Genomic DNA, 16,205 nt, shown 5'->3' with positions numbered 1-16,205 from the left:
CTGCGACCGCTGTTAACACATCTTCTGCAAACTGATGTGTGCGTACACTTCGGGGTCTTCCAACTTCTTGTCGCGGTGGTAACACTGACCCTGTTTCACGCAGTCGACTGTCCACTACCTGAAAGAAGGTGTGAGACGGTAAACGTCTATGTGGAAAGCGTTCTCCATAAAGACGCCTTGCCTCACGGCTATTACCACGTGCCTCCCCATACATGAGATGCATGTCTGCTAGCTGCTGGGTCGTATACGCAGCCATCTGTGTAATAGGGAGCTGGAACTGCAAAGTATCGTTTTTGTTTAACACTGGCACACTGCACAAATTGGCCGTATCACCGTACGAACACCACAGACCAATTGTTGCGATACTTGACTTGCCCACTCCACCACGTCAACTTCTTTCAATGCAACATACTAGTACTCTTCAATGCGTATGACAACCTAGAGCGAACTGCTGATCATATCCCAGCACCTGCAACACGATTGGGACGACTGCCGGAGAGAACCAACCCTTCGAGCTCCTCTCGCGGGAACAGCAGTCATGAAGGTCAAACGTAGACTACGAGAGCCAGACTTGCCTGTGCAGCGCTTCCAAAACTGGTCTCTTTTACGTCACAATGATCGCGTGCGAACACTTTTGGTATTGCTCCCCACCCCCTTTGTGTGGTGAAAGTGACATCTTCAGTTGGTGTACAGTGACACGGACTGTCTGTGCGTAAGATATTGTAGCATTTCTTGTTTGTTGTGTGTGTGTGGGGGGGGGGGATATTACGTAGTTGTCGCGTGTAAAAATACACGTTGTCGCAATCATCTGATATTGTGTTTTTCTTTCCCTCCTCCTGTCTCTCGTATGCCACATGACATGATTCGTTCATTCCTCGCGTGTAACTGGGGTATGCAACCGTGCTCAACTTTTCGGATTTTGTGTTCGGTGGTCATGTTTTGATGTTTGAGGTCGGGATGTGTTGTCTTGAACGCATTTCTCATTGTCACGGTCCTTCTTGCTGCGTTACATACCTTTTCCATGCATTGTTGTTGCTGGAAATCCCCAATTCCTTTGAGGACTCCATTGCGCATGCGTGCAGTGAACTTTTCATAGTGACTTCCGGACTGAGCACATACGATTCCTTTATGATTCCCTTGGAACCGCCTCTCTATCTGTGATAGTATTCGTCCCAGTTAGGTGTGACGTTCACTTTGTCACCTTTTGCGAGGCTCCTATCTCGGAAACGAAGCCTCAGTCGTAAAAATGGAACTTAGACTTTTTGCTTGTTTTCGTGTGAGGAATCACCTCCCAAGCGTTGTAAACGACCTTTAGAAACACCCTGTATATCATATAATACATACCTAACCTACCCCCCCCCCCCGCATACACATTGAACTACCGAAGACTTATTACTTATCTTTACTCAACAGTATATATACTAATCTATTCAATGTATTATTTTATCATTGTATAATCTTTATATTATCTTTATTGTATTATCATGATCATTATGTGTTTTTTTTCTTTCTTTTTGTTTTTATTCATTTATTGTATCTTTGACAAGGGTTGGTTGTAAGAACGGCCCATGAGGCCGAAACACGCCTGCTTAAATAAAGACCATTCTATTCTATTCTATTCTATTCTATATGTGACAATAATTCCCCTTGGCGCCTGAGGGATTTATGGAAAAGCTTTGATAAGACATGCAACTTTTACTTGCACGAATGTAATTCAAACAGTAAGGGAGAATTCACACCGAAGCGACAGGCGACACGTGTCGCTTGGGAACGAGCCAATCAGCAGCAATATTTCAATTCATAGCGACATGGCAGGTCGCAGAAGTATGAGTTCTATTGGTGAAATCCTCAAGTGGCATGTGTTACCTGTCGCTTCGGTGTGAATTCTCCCTAAGGAAGCTTTCAGACTGAAGCGACAAACGACATGGGGATTTCACACCGAAGAGACAAGAAGTATTAAAGCAAACCATTCACCACGCATGCGCAAACAACAGACCGAGGCGAGAAAATGCACGGTAATGATAAAACAGCCCACCGAGCGACACGTAAGCGACAAGCGAGACGTGGAACTTGTTGTGTCGTTTCGGTTCGGCACGTTTTGTTTATTTCTGAAGGTTAGTCTCCAAGAGGCACGTGTAGCTTGTCGCTTCAGTCTGAAAGCTTCTTTTCAAAAGGCACGTGTCGATTGGACTGGGCCGTTTTTTTTTCAATACCATGCATCATGTCGCCTTGGTCTGTTGTTCTCGTATGCGCGGTGAATGGTTTGCTTTAGAATAATTTCACGGTTTGATATCTCCTTGTCGCTTGAAAGCGAACCCTAGGTAATACATGTAATCTTTCTAACCGAAGCGACACAACAAGCTGTACGTGTCGCTCGGACTGAGACCATTTCTCTATGGTGTCGCTTCGATCCGTTGTTTTCGAATTCGTGGTAAATGCTTGCTTCGGTCTCGTGTCTCTTGGCACTTCGGTCTGAAATCTTTCTAAGGGATCTTCCAGTCCGAAGCGACAATTGTCTCTTGGAAGCAAACCACCAGTAATCAATAGAACCTTTTAAACCGAAGCTGAAAATGTGGCCCAGACTCCAAATGGCGTGCGTCGTGTTGCCTCAGTCTATGGTCGCCCATGCGCGGTGAGGGCTTGCTTATAGACTAAAGAGTCCTGTGTCACACTTCGGTGTGAAGCCCCGGTGTCGTGTGTCACTTCGATCTGAAACTTCCCTAAGAGACGTGTTTTCCAGCATAACACCACGGACAGATCCACGATCCACATGCTTGTAAGAAAATGCAAGTCGTACAAACGACTGTCTTGAGCCGTGCCAATCCTTTCTTGTTCCGCTTTTTATCCATAGGTTCAGTGGCGGCCGGCGGCAAGTATGATGGGTAGTGCCAACGTGATCAAGAAATCGAAAAAAAAAACCTCCTCAATGCTCCTTCCTTGAGGTTGCCCCACTAGCCAAGATGTTTATCCTCGTTTGGTAACGTGGAAAACAGTGTGTGTTTAAGTAATAACACACTAATAAGATTCATCTTCAGTCACTAACCTATCTTTATACACTACAGGACACTTCACTAAAAACACAATTACAAGAGGAAGGGAAAACAAATCTTCTCACCTTCTCCTCCCCCATGCACACGTATTCCAACTGGATGTTGAAAATATTCTAGACATTTGATGTAAAAAGAAATTGTCGAAATGCCAAAGGAAGCTTGCATCACCATAGGATTTTTTACTTTTATATTTTTAAAAAGTCTGGATAGCCCTCTAGCCTTGTAAAGGAATCTCCATTTCGCCGTTTCATATTAACGCCCCTAGCACCGTCAGCTTAACCGGATGTGCGAGGGAACCGGACATGTGCGCATCCTCCGCACTAGCTCCGCCTTTAACACCGTCTATACATTTTACTGTTGTAAAATTAAAGTATTTCAATGCTTATAATTTATGTGAGCTTTATTTTAACCTGCAGAAGTAGGGGTGTGCGGGAACCCGAAAAGTCGGGACCGAGATCGGGAAAGAAAAATTCCCGTCCCGATCCCGACTTCGGGAAATGACTTCCCGAATTTTCAAGATCCCGTGAAATACCGAATGGTCATTTTAAAAAGTTGTTAATTCTCAACGTTTTCTGCATTGCAAATGTCTGGAACTTATCCGAAATTGTTTGTTTTTAGTCCAGAAATGCAAAAACAATCACTTAAGTTGAAAATGACGAACATTTCCCGTCCCGAAAATTTCCCGACTTTTTCGGGAAATGCCGAATTTTTCCCGTCCCGAATGTAGGGATTAAAAAAAATTCCCGTCCCGACCAAAAAGACTTCTGTCCCGCACACCCCTATGCAGAAGTGTTAACACGAAACTGTTGGTAGAAGATCAACATTGTCTTGGAAAAGACTACTATTTTTCCGTAAATTTTCATCCAAAGGATCAGGGAAATTGCCAATCTTTTCTAGGTACTACCTTTGTTTCTCCATATCACTCCAAAATTTCAAGTGATCCATTACGTATCTTATCTTTTGTAATAAAATAAGCTCGGTGATGATCTGTATTCCACTTGTTTACATTGGAAAATTACCCAAACCGGAAGTTCTTTCCCCGCCATCTATAATCGAATTGCCTGATAGATTATTTTTTGTTTACTCAGGAATAACCCCTATAACGCAGTTCACAACTCCAAAATAGCAAAATAAAATTGAACTAAAAACTACTACAGTCATCAGAAAATGATAATAATAAATTAATAATAATGGTATAATAATAATAATAATAATAAACCCTAGCATAATTGTATCACATTTAGCGTAATTTAAGAGTTCAAACAGCACATTTTCTTATCAGGAGGTTGGTATAGGCATAGCTGTCCTCAATCCACACACGACAGGCAGGGTGGGTGGGTGGGGGGGGGGACTGCACCTAACATTACAAATGCAATGGCTAGTACAAAGTGCAAGCGATGCGTGTGACTGTGTAATTGAACACATTTTCGAAAACTTTTCTCAGCCGGTTTACCATAACTTCCTACACCCCAAAAAATTCAGGAGTCGCTACTGCGTCAGCACCCCTTTCCCACTCATCTATTGTAGAACTCAAATTCCAGACCTCAGGCAGGTCACCTTCCCCAAACGACCCACACCTAACCTAAACCCTGTGACAGTTGCAGGGGTTGACAAGCCACAATCCACGAAAAACACAGCCAAGAAATAAGACAAAGGACCTATCAATTCAGAGGCATAGTCTCTTTCACGACTGAAACTCTACAAATTAAAGATAAACTACTACGACTCCGATCAAAATAATAATAATAATAATAATAATAATAAACATAATCAAGATATGCGTCCGTTCATCGGAAGATGCGGCGATGACATTTTATAGAATAAGTGACAAAAATATGTCAGAATAGTAGCATATTTGCGCAAGAGATTCGCTAAGTTTAGTGCATCGAAATGAGAACTCCCGTGCCCAACCGTCCCACTACGTTTCCTGTTGAGTGCAATGTTGCCAGGCGGCCCAGGTCATCGCAGGAATTGTGCGAATCCAAGGTCCTTCGACCACTTGTCCCCCGCTCTTGAAGGTCTGGTCATAAAACTTTTTTTCAGCCCCTATGTTTAAAACCAAGGCAGGGTTTCTGTGACGTCACCAAGATGAAACTTCTCCGAGTGTCTCCTATTCCCAGCACTGTAAAGCATGCAACGCTCCACAACTTACACAGAATACATGAAAGTAATGTGTGCATATAAGGAATTATACGTAAGCAAAAGCATAAATTTACCCACGGTTAGAGCTGGAAAGAACTGGAAAAAGACAAGTTCTGGTTCCATGTATTTCATTCGTAGTATTTCTCCTTTTAATTTTCTTGGATCCTGCGGTTCCAATATCGAATTTGAAAAAAAAAAACGTTACTTCTTTACAGAACACGAAGTACTTCCTGTTGTTATGTATTTATTATGCGATTTAGTGATTTGGTTTATTTTACTTCGCTCTTGTGCCACTTTTGTCATTACGAACACTGTTATCATTATTATCAATGTAGGAATGGCGCCTTTCTTCACTCTCTTCTTTGGTGTAATAATACCTAGTAATTCGAATTTTATATACAGTTCGTAATATTATAGTAAAAAAATGCTTGCACCTGAAATTTGGTATTTTCGATGGGATTTGCTCTTGTAATTTTCGGAACATCTCACTGGATGTAAATGTATGGTAAACAATCTCAGAATTTTTTTGTTTTCTTGAGACAATGTGGACATGCACCTACAGCACCGTGAGATATTATCAGAATATGAATCGCATAACATATCGCATGACCTTGGTGTTTACCGTGGAGAAATATTGACCCCCTTCCCCTGGTTGAAAGATTTACCATGACGTTGGCAAGTCTTCCGATGACTACGTAAAAATATCACGCTTCGCCACTGGATATGCGAACAATATTCTTCCCATCCGTGTACATTGATTCAAGAGCTGTGTACGTATTTGTTGAAGTTGGAGTTTGTTCTAATCTTCATTATGCACAGAGAGTAATCAGGACTGGGGTTTCAGTTTAAGGAGGGATCAGACACTGCCCATACCCATACTCTGATGTCGGCATTGTTGCCATGATGCCAGAACATACTGTTGCTCCCAGTCCGTCGCTGGATACTTTCTTGGTGATTTTTTCTCCTCTCCGCTAACCAAGAGAAAATGGAAACATATGAAACTGTTAGTTTTGGTGACATTTGACAGGCTCGTTTATCGGTGAGGCATTGACATATTTCAACCAATGAAGGTATTGTCACCACTGATATATACCGTAAGGTAAATGTATACATACAGGGTGTCTCAATGAAATGTGTACACATGTTGAATGATTATAATGTCAGTGTTTATTAACAGTTCATTTTGAAAATTTAAAATAATCTACAGACATGAATATTTTTTTTCCGTCAGCGCCTGATTCCAAACTGATTGATGACCGTTCTGGTCCAGGCACTGTTGGAAAACGCGAAGCTATGCAATCGCGAACACCAAGAATCATTCCTTTCGGTATTTGGACGCATTCGCGTTCAATCGCTGCCTTCAATTCGTCGACTCGTGCTGATTTCTTACAGTAAACCTCATCTTTTACGTATCCCCATACAAAAAGTCTATAGTGGCGTGAGGTCTGGTGAACGGGAAGGGAATTTTGAATATCTTCGTCCAATCTATTAGTTCTGCTCATAAAACTGCACTCTCCGGTCCGGAACATCTGCGTTCAGACCATGAACTCTTCCCGGAATGTAAGGGGTTCGATACATGGTGGAGGCACATATGTGGTTCGGATCCCACTTTAAACTGTAGGTCCAGTCCCGATTAGCCTTTCTGTTCATAAAGTGAACTTAAAACAACAACACTCAAACACCCATGCCCAGGCCAGGATTCCAACCCGGGACCTCTGGCGTCGTAGTGCGATGTGCCACGGGGGGCGGTACCTGATTTTGATGTTACTGTTAACGTGTGTATACATTTTTGGGACGCCCTGTAGATGCAGGTTGCCCCCTGAACAGTGTGTACATTCAGATGCTATCTAAACTGATAAAATGACTAATTTTCTTGAGTCAGTTCAGTTCCGATTAGCTTTTCTATGCATAAAGTTGACTTAAAACACCAAATCGACAAACAAATCGACCAACCGTGGGGGAGTGGTTATCACAGCGCGCTACGACACTAGGAGTTCCGGGTTCGAACCCCGACCTGGGCATAATGTTATTTGTGTTTTTCCCTTCATTAATTTTATCGTATCATCTTCGTAATTAACGAAATGTGACAAAAAAGCGACGCTAAGTAACAAAAATCAAATCATTGATTGATTGCTTGATTAGGTTTATTTTACTCCGCTTTTCCGCCACTTTTGGCTACTCGCGAAGATAATACGATAAAATTGATGAAGGGACACACACACAAAGAACACCTGGCCAAGCCGAGATTCGAACCCGGGATCTCTGGCTTAGTAGTCAAATCAAATAATTTTTCATTTTCGAAAGGGCCTGGGAGTTTGTGTACTTTTTAAAAGTACCTATTGATCATTTTGAAATATTTTCCTTTTTTTGACGTTCTTTCTTTAGGAATAACGGACCCTAAAAGAGGGGAGGGGTATGACCTACACCAAACCCCCTTGGGCGCGCCACTGATTTCTACCCCAAGTGTCGACGTCACCGCACGTCACTGGTTATTGCACCATTCCAATGATTTCCTAGGTGCGGCATGCATGCAAACGAATATATACTAAACTGTACGCTTGCATGAGTGTAAAAAACAATCCTAACCCACACATATTAGCTACAGAAGAACTGAATATGCATTAGGTATGTTAAACATACTTAACGTTTAGAGGTTGAGAAAGTTTTCCTTGTACTGAGCTACCAATGAATCCAAAAGCTAGTTGCACGTTAGTTCTAATTGCTTAACTGTGTCCCCATTGTGGCAGATAATGCGAAACCAAACAGGAAGAAAGACAGGAGGGACGATGTTTGCGTCGCAAATCATCCATGATATTTTCACCTCACGCCCGTCCCCAAACCTACACCAAGGTCAAACAATGGAAGCAATGTGTGTGCCTCCCAATGCTTTCCGCTCGTAACCGTTTTCCCACACAGTTGTCTAGCAGTACAGGCTCAATGAAGGTGCTACTTTCTACGGTTTTCTGTGCATTTTTACTTGCACTTGCAGCAAATGGCGACAATCTCTGCCCCCACATCAGGACCAAGTTTCCTTTCGACTTGCATCGGGTGAGTGTTTCGCTTTGAATTACTTTTGACAGCACTTACGTCACTTTCGTTATTGTATCAAAAAGTAAAAATTTCCACTGTGAACTTCAGGCAACCGTCCTCAACAACTTATGACTGAGATTACATACACTAGTGTTTCTCAACCTCCGGCCCGGTACGTATCAGACCACAGACCCTGGTGTCAATTATATCGGGACGCGAGAGGTTCTCCTGAAGTTTGCAACTTGCAGCCCGAACTGCAAACTATCTTGCCTTTCATTCGAGGTTCACCAGAAATACAAATAAGAGGAAATTCTTTCTCGCCAGAGCTGGTGAGAAACAGGGAGTCGTAACGTAACGAAATGGAACGGTATTTTCAATTACGGTTTCCGTTACGTTACAACCAGAAACAGAATAACTTTTTTCGTGAACAGAAACGTTACCTCAGGTATATGAACATTACGTTACAGGTGTGCATAACGGTACCGAACCATAACTGATCTTTAAAGAAGTAGGTCTTCACGTGACACTTTAACGTTACATCCATTGCCGGCAACCAGTAACGTTACAGGGTAAGAAAGAGGTTCGTCACGTATTGACTAGTAACTTTAGTGTGTGTGGAAAGTGATAGTAACGTTACAATTAACCAGTAACTTAATTGAGGTCACTACTGAAAAAACGTTACACTCCTTTTTTCAAAGCAACAACGTTATTTATAGCTGGTATCATACAGACGTTCCGATGTGCAATACCGTGTCCGATGCCGTGTTCCGGAGAGAATAACATAGGTCTCTCGTATAATTGTGCTCGTTACTTTTGTAACGTTACAGTTCTTTTCCTCCACAAAAGTCTGTTTCGAAAAAGTGATACACATATCCGTTACGAATAGCAAATACCGTTATCGAAGGCGTTTTCGAAGAAGTCTCATAATTGTTTGATTTTGATATGCTTTATTTGACTTCGCTTTTTTTTTGCCACTTTTGGCTAATTCTCGAAGATGGAGATTGGTGATAACAATATGAAATTGATGAATGCACACTCACAAACATCCACGCCCAGGCCGGGATTCGGACCCGGGACCCGTAGCGTTCTCATAATTGTGATCGGCAGCATAGTAACATTACAATATTTTGACACCTTGAAAGTCATTAAGTTATAATACGTATTTTCGTTTTGGATGTCAGTGAAAACATTAAATTGTAAAACAAAACGTTTCATTCGGCGTGACAGAATTCTGGTTATCGGAATTTACTGACTAACTATGTATTTATCACAAATATATTTCTTTTCTGCATACTTAATCACTTTACGTGAATTTGTTCTAATTTGAATATCTATGCAAGATGAATTTTAACATGTGCGTTCACTTTATACAATAGGAAAACAAACGTTTGTTGAAGGAAAACGTTTCTATCTATCTATCTATCTCTCGCTCTCGGTTTACATGTGTTACATCAATTAAAAAAAAATACATTATGTTTTTCGATGAGAATGATTCGTTCTTAGATTAAAATGCTGAAGGACGAAACATAAAGGACCAACCATGGTCGAGCCAAAAAGTCATCCGTGCCACGCGTTCGTCCACATAAGCGAGAGGCAAGCTTTTTCCTATCGGAAGACGAAAAATAATTGCTTGCTGCGCGACCTTGAGATGGCGAACCGAACTGATAGCAGCAGCACCACGCAAATCGGAAAATCTGAAACTTTGTACACGTGACCTTCGATCACGAAGCATCCGAGTAGACAACGCCCTGAGGCGATATGAAAGGCACTTTTAGCCAGTGGCGGCCGGCGGGTACTGTCAACGTGATCAAGAAATCGAAGAAAAAAAACCTCCGCAATGCCTTGGCCCCCCTCCTTGAGGTTGCCCCACTGGCCAAGATGTATATCCTTGTTTGGTAACGTGGAAAACAGTGTGTTTAAGTAATAACACACTAATACGATTCATCTTCACTCACTAACCTATCTTTAAACACTACAGGACACTTCACTAAAAACACAATTACAAGAGGAAGGGAAAGCAAATCTTCTCACCTTCTCCTCCCCCATGCACACGTATTCCAACTGGACGTTGAAAATATTCTACATTTGATGTAAAAAGAAATTGTCGAAATGCCAAAGGAATTTTTACTTTTATATTTTTAAAAAGTCTGGATGGCCCTCTAGGCGCATCTATCTATTATCAAAATGTTCATTTAACTTCGGAAAAATACTAGGTTCGTTTCTCCAAATGTTGGCAGAAAAGTAGATAGTACCTTTTTCACGAATTACTTCCCCAACGGGTCGTACAAATCCGTCGTATTTAGCGACTTATCTCTGAAGATGGCAACGGTGTCAACACTGAGAAAGTTCCCTCGCTGTGCTAAACGGGCACGGCTGGTGTCTTATGGGCTAACCCCATTGGCTAACACCACCCCCTGCCACCTTCTTCCCGGCTTATGGTGCAAAGGTTACTCGCTGAGACTTCACCAACCCTCTGCACGCGTTTCAACTTGGTTAGGCCAGCTCTTGGGTGGCGCCGACCGCTGCCTCGCCGAGGATACGAAACAGCTGGCGATGCAGTGAGGAGGTTGGGGCGGTTCATATCTAGTCTGTGGTTGGGGCGGTCGTCACGTCAGCTTGACCGATTGAAAGATTCGAATCTCATTGTCTGTAAACTATCAATGTATTAATTTAACAATACTTGGGCTAGGGGCTAGGTATGCATTTCTTCTGAGGGTAGTGCCATGGCACGGCGGCTCTCCCCCTTGAGCCGCCGCTGCTTTTAGCAAGTAGAAAATACGTATAAAGGATGGAATTTGTGTACGAAACAAATGAAACCGCGTTTGCGCAACTGGTCTGTAGCTAGACAGGGCCTTTGGACTCTGAAGTAGGCAACAATTGTATGGAGAGTGATTCTCAAAACTAAGCGAATAAAAGGACAGTACACGTATTTTACAAGGGCCCTCATCTGCTTACAATTTTGAAAATTACTTTCAGTAATTCGTGCCTTTTTGGACAGGAGATGAATTAAACTTTTTGGTGTAGAAACAGACAGAGCGCCTACCACGTTTGAAAGAAGAGCATAGGCAGACATTAAAGTAATTTTCAAGAATGTAAGAACGACAGTCGACATGGACATTGAGCAACGTGTGACTGAGAAATACAATCGGAACAAAGGACAAGATTCTTCAAGAAACAGTAATTTTATAAAACTTCCTATCATTAACTAAGTTCATCCTTTTATCCTCTTTTGTTTCTTCTACTTTTGTATTGTTCTTGTATCGCTTTTCTGCCACTTGTAGATAATCGCGACTATGAACATTAATGATGATCATATTAAATCTATGAAGGGATGGTTACCAAAGAAAACGCTCATGCCCAGGTGTCTACTCGAACTTGAAATGTTTGGTAGAGAGTTTATGAGTGGATCACTCAACGACTTCGGCTTCGAGGATACTGTTTCAGTTGCAACATGCAGTATAATTACGTTTCTACTACTCTCAATTGACCCAAGCATGTGGTATGTGTCCTTCATTTTACTTAAAAAGCCCCCTTGATACATGAGATACTGCAAATAATTTCAGGCATGCCGTCGAATTCACATTGCCTGGCACTTTTTTTAAACTAAGTAATGAAGTGACGTGCATATTCATATTACGACTAGCTCGAACTAAAAACTCTTGTGGAATACTGTGTATATGTTGTCCTTGTTGAAGTGAGGAACTTCATATTTTGCTAAGAAAATATGTATGAAAAAATATGTTTGTAGCTACTAGAAGAATTCAAATTATTATGATGGAATTTCAACTTGCGTATACTCTTCATATAACGTGGTATATAGTTATCGCAGACGAGGTCTTGTTTCGCAGTCAATTTATTTTTAGTTGAGGAACTCGAGAGTAAGTTGCAAATATTTAATGACCCACGTTGTGGTGTGCTGTTCGATTAAGCAGAATTGGAGTGAGAGAAATCATTCAACACGTCAATTTGTAACTGTGAATGCAAGTTTTCTTTGATTTAGCGGGAAATCAGTCTGCTATTGTTGTAAGTAATAAATGGAAACATATACATTTTCTGCTCGAGTAGGAATCCACAGGCGTTATCCAATCAATCAGTTTCTGTGTTTGAAACTTCTGTCTAGGAAAGCTACATAAAATTTGCTTTTAATAACAGCAGCTTCAAAATAACCTATCCATTCTTGTCATGCCAAGTAATGTTTGATTTTGATTTGTTATATTTAACTTTGGTTTTCTGCCACTTTTGGCTAATCGCGAAGACGAGGATGGGTGATGAAATTACAAAATTGACGAAAGGACATCACAAAGAAAAATGAAAATGATGCATAGGCTGGGATACGAACTCGGGACCTGTGGCGTCGTATTGCGATGTGCTAACCGCTCCGCCACGGAGGTCTGCAAAGTTGTATTTGACCATTGTACATTGTTAATGAAATAAAAACATTACATATACAGTGGCTCACATTAGTAACCGAAACGTAGCATTTTGTTTCATTTCTTCACAATATTTCACAATTAACAACATGTACATAAATATAATCCATTGTGAAATATTTATACGCATTTATTAAAGCTATATTCCCTGTTACGTTTTTTTTTTTTTTTTAATTTTGGGTGTTTCAGCACTTAGGCTATTTTGCACCCGCCACGTTATACTGGGTCCAGCCCCTTACCACAACAAATAACATAACTGTAAGGTCGCATAACTGAAATATGAAAATATTCTGACTTAGGTTAAAAGCTGAGGCTGTAAAGGGGCACTCAGCACACATGACAAAAAGCAGGAGAACATACAGAATTATACTGGCCAGTCGCCAGAGACTTGTTAGTCAGCAAAAGGCAGCCCAGGGTGTACTACGTGGAACTGATTTTGACGATCGGGTGTATGTACTGCGTGGAAGGTCACCCCTTACACCCCTGTTACGTTTTCAAATCTGAAATTAGTTATTTATATTTGGGTGTGAAAAAAAAGATCACTTTAATATTCAGACAAATCTTGAAAGCCTTCTGTTACTGTTACATAGTTTTTTACCGGTCAACTACAATGCGGGGAAAGAACAATTCATGCTACTTCCTGACTACATCTGTTATGAGTAACTGCATTGATCCCTGACTGAAGTACGAGAAAAATGGGTAACAAAACAAAAAAACAACATTTGACGAACGACAGCTATTTATATTTGCCGTATCTAACCAAAGGGTGTCGGTACGTGCAAGGAAATTGAAAATGTTAAGTACATGTAAGCGTACCGTGGGTAACGCAATAAAACGTAATGAAAAGCAAAATGAGGTAAATTCCGTATCTCAGAAAATTCAACCAAGATAAATGGGAGAAAGAAATGAAGGAGCTTCGGTATGAAAAATCAAGACCCTTTCCTCACCCCCACCCCCTTCTCAAACCAAGGGCTCTGAAAGCAGCTGTGCAACTTGGAGCAGACATTGGGACTGCTTTACAGACGGGATAAAATGAAATGTACTTCCGTTTTCCTACCAACTCAGAAGCGAGTTGGAAACTCTTCATTGCTCCTGTATAGATAAGAAAGTGGGGGAGGGCAGTAGCAGACAAGGCCACCACGGAAACTTGTTTCCAGCAAGCTTTATGTTGGAGTCTTGGCAGTTTGTGGAAGGATTTTGTGTTCTGCCTTCCCCCCCTCCTCTCTCTCTTTGGATTGAAAAACAGGGTGCGACGATTATGCGATGAAATACGGTAATATATAACGATAAAGCTTTATTTGATTGAAGATGATGATAATAATAATAATAATAATAATAACCCGTGACGCAACGGTCCGTGAGGGCCACGTCCTACCTACCGACTGCCGGCTTCACTTCCACCTGCCGAGGTTGGAATTATGGGGTGACGCGTGGTTAACAAGACAAGTCTTCAGCTAATCTGTGGTCTTCAGTCTTTGCAGGTTTCCATGGCCGCGTCACGCTACTAATTTGTAGCTCCTCAATTTCCTCACGACGGTGGATGGCCACCAACCCCATACACAGGCCGAAATCTCAGAACCAGGGGTTCCGGGTTCGAATCCTGGCCTGGCCATGAATGTTTGATCTTTGCAAATTAGCCAAAAGTGGCACAAAAAGCGAAGTATAATAAAAGAAAATCAATCAATAAATTGTTTATTGTTGGTTGACGTGAATTGTTAATATGCCTAAACTATTAAAATACTCTAATATCAGGTTTTCTGTTGCAAATTATTATTTGAATTTTGAGGGCATCCATGACGAAGTGCTTTGCATACTGCTCTATGAAACCGGAGACCCTATGATCGATTGATTGATTGATTTGCTTTATTTTAATTCGCTTCTTGTGCCACTTTTGGCTAAACGCGACGATGAGGATGGTCGATGAAATGATGAAATTAATGAAGGGACACTCACAATGAACACCGAATGAACACAATGCCAAAGCCGGTGTTTAAGCAAGCTGTGCTAACCACTCTACCACGGAGGCCGGAATCCTTCTTAATGTATAGGAGAAATCGTTCTTTGACATCGAACTAAGAACAGTTAATATGCGTCACCTCGGAGTTATTATATTTTAAATTTCGAACAATCAATTGAGATTTATTCTTCACCATTATTTTGTCCACATCAAAACTTCCACACAATAAGATCAATTACACTAAGGACAACAGCATTAGAGTCTATGCTTTAAGGAATGATTAAGCACACAACGATGACGGAAAATAATTCACATGATTAAAGTGATGCATTACATCAGTGAAACATAAATTTTCGGTCATGAAGAAAGATTGAAAAACGCAGGGACACAATAATCGATGTGTTTATTTATTTTATTTCGCTTTTCTTCCACTTTTGGGTAATCACAAAGATAAGTATGAAAGGTGTGTTAAGATGAAATTTGTGAAAGGACAACTACAAACGTAAATGGATAGGACACAGTCCAAACCCCACAGACCATTATACTGACCTTATGTCATGACGCCAGATCCTCGTTAGTGTGCAAAATGCACTCCATGGTCACAATGACGTAAGCATTCGTAGAATTGATTTGTATATCATTCTTTCTTTTTTTCAGAAAAACGCGAGCTAAACTATTGCGCGTTCTGTGATATGTTCATTACTTCTCAGGAACACTCGCGGACTTCAACCAGTTTTATCCTTAAACAAAATTGCGGGTTAGGATGTTAACAGATACTTCAAAGACAATATCCAAAAAATTACTTGTCACATACGCAGAATGTAAAACATTTTTATTTTCTCGTTTCTTCTACATCCTTGGGGAGTAAAGACGGCTGGAGCGTGGTGCTGGTCATATGACCTCCAAAATGTCCGAACTCGAGAATATGCGACACCCTACTGCCACAAACCCTTAAATGTGCCTTCATGGCACGGTTCTATACGCACGACGAACTTTACCTTACCTTTACTACTACTAAGTACTCATGCCCGGAATTTTTGTATTTTTGATCCCTCATTATGTCTCCATTGCTAACCTGTTTCATTTCCAGTCATGACAGCAATTAGTCCATGCAATAAAAATACGTCAAACTTAAAATGAAACAGGTGTCGGCGCGCGCACACACACACACACACACACAAACACAAACTCAAGGAGAGAGAGAAAGGCGGGGTTGGGGTGGGGGAGGAACACAAAATCCTTCCACAAACTGCCAAGACTCCAACAAGACGCTTTGCCGGAAACAAGTTTGCGTGCTGGCCTTGTCTGCTATTGCCCTCCCCCACTTTCTTATCTATACAGGAGCAATGAAGAGTTTCCAACTCGCTTCTGAGTTGGTAGGAAAACGGAAGTACATTTCATTTGATCCCGTCTGTACATCCGAAATGGTAATCTGGCGGTTAAGAAAGCAACGATGAGTATGAGCGACGAAATGGTGAAACTGATGAAGGGACAATCACAAAGAACACTCCTGCACAGGTCGGGATTCGAAACCGGAACCCCTGGCGTCGTAGCGTGCTGTGCCACTCTACCACGTAATATTTTTTATGTACTCAT

The 16,205-nt window shown here is 41.4% G+C and overlaps 1 protein-coding gene across 1 annotated transcript in view; it reads left to right on the top strand.

Annotated features, from left to right (window-relative positions):
- Window positions 1-8,051: 8,051 nt before the first annotated feature.
- The window catches only part of LOC145987326 (apolipoprotein D-like), a 28,316-nt gene continuing 20,162 nt past the window's right edge, over window positions 8,052-16,205 (top strand). Inside the window, exon 1 of the mRNA XM_083121848.1 lies at window positions 8,052-8,240. Coding sequence (XP_082977974.1) covers window positions 8,076-8,240 — 165 coding nt within the window. The 5' untranslated portion in view covers window positions 8,052-8,075. The remainder of the gene's footprint in view (window positions 8,241-16,205) is intronic.

Source organism: Lepisma saccharinum, chromosome 4, assembly GCF_977018435.1.
Source record: "Lepisma saccharinum chromosome 4, izLepSacc3.1, whole genome shotgun sequence".
Lineage (NCBI taxonomy): Eukaryota > Metazoa > Arthropoda > Insecta > Zygentoma > Lepismatidae > Lepisma > Lepisma saccharinum.
This window is presented reverse-complemented; position numbering and strand designations above follow the sequence as displayed.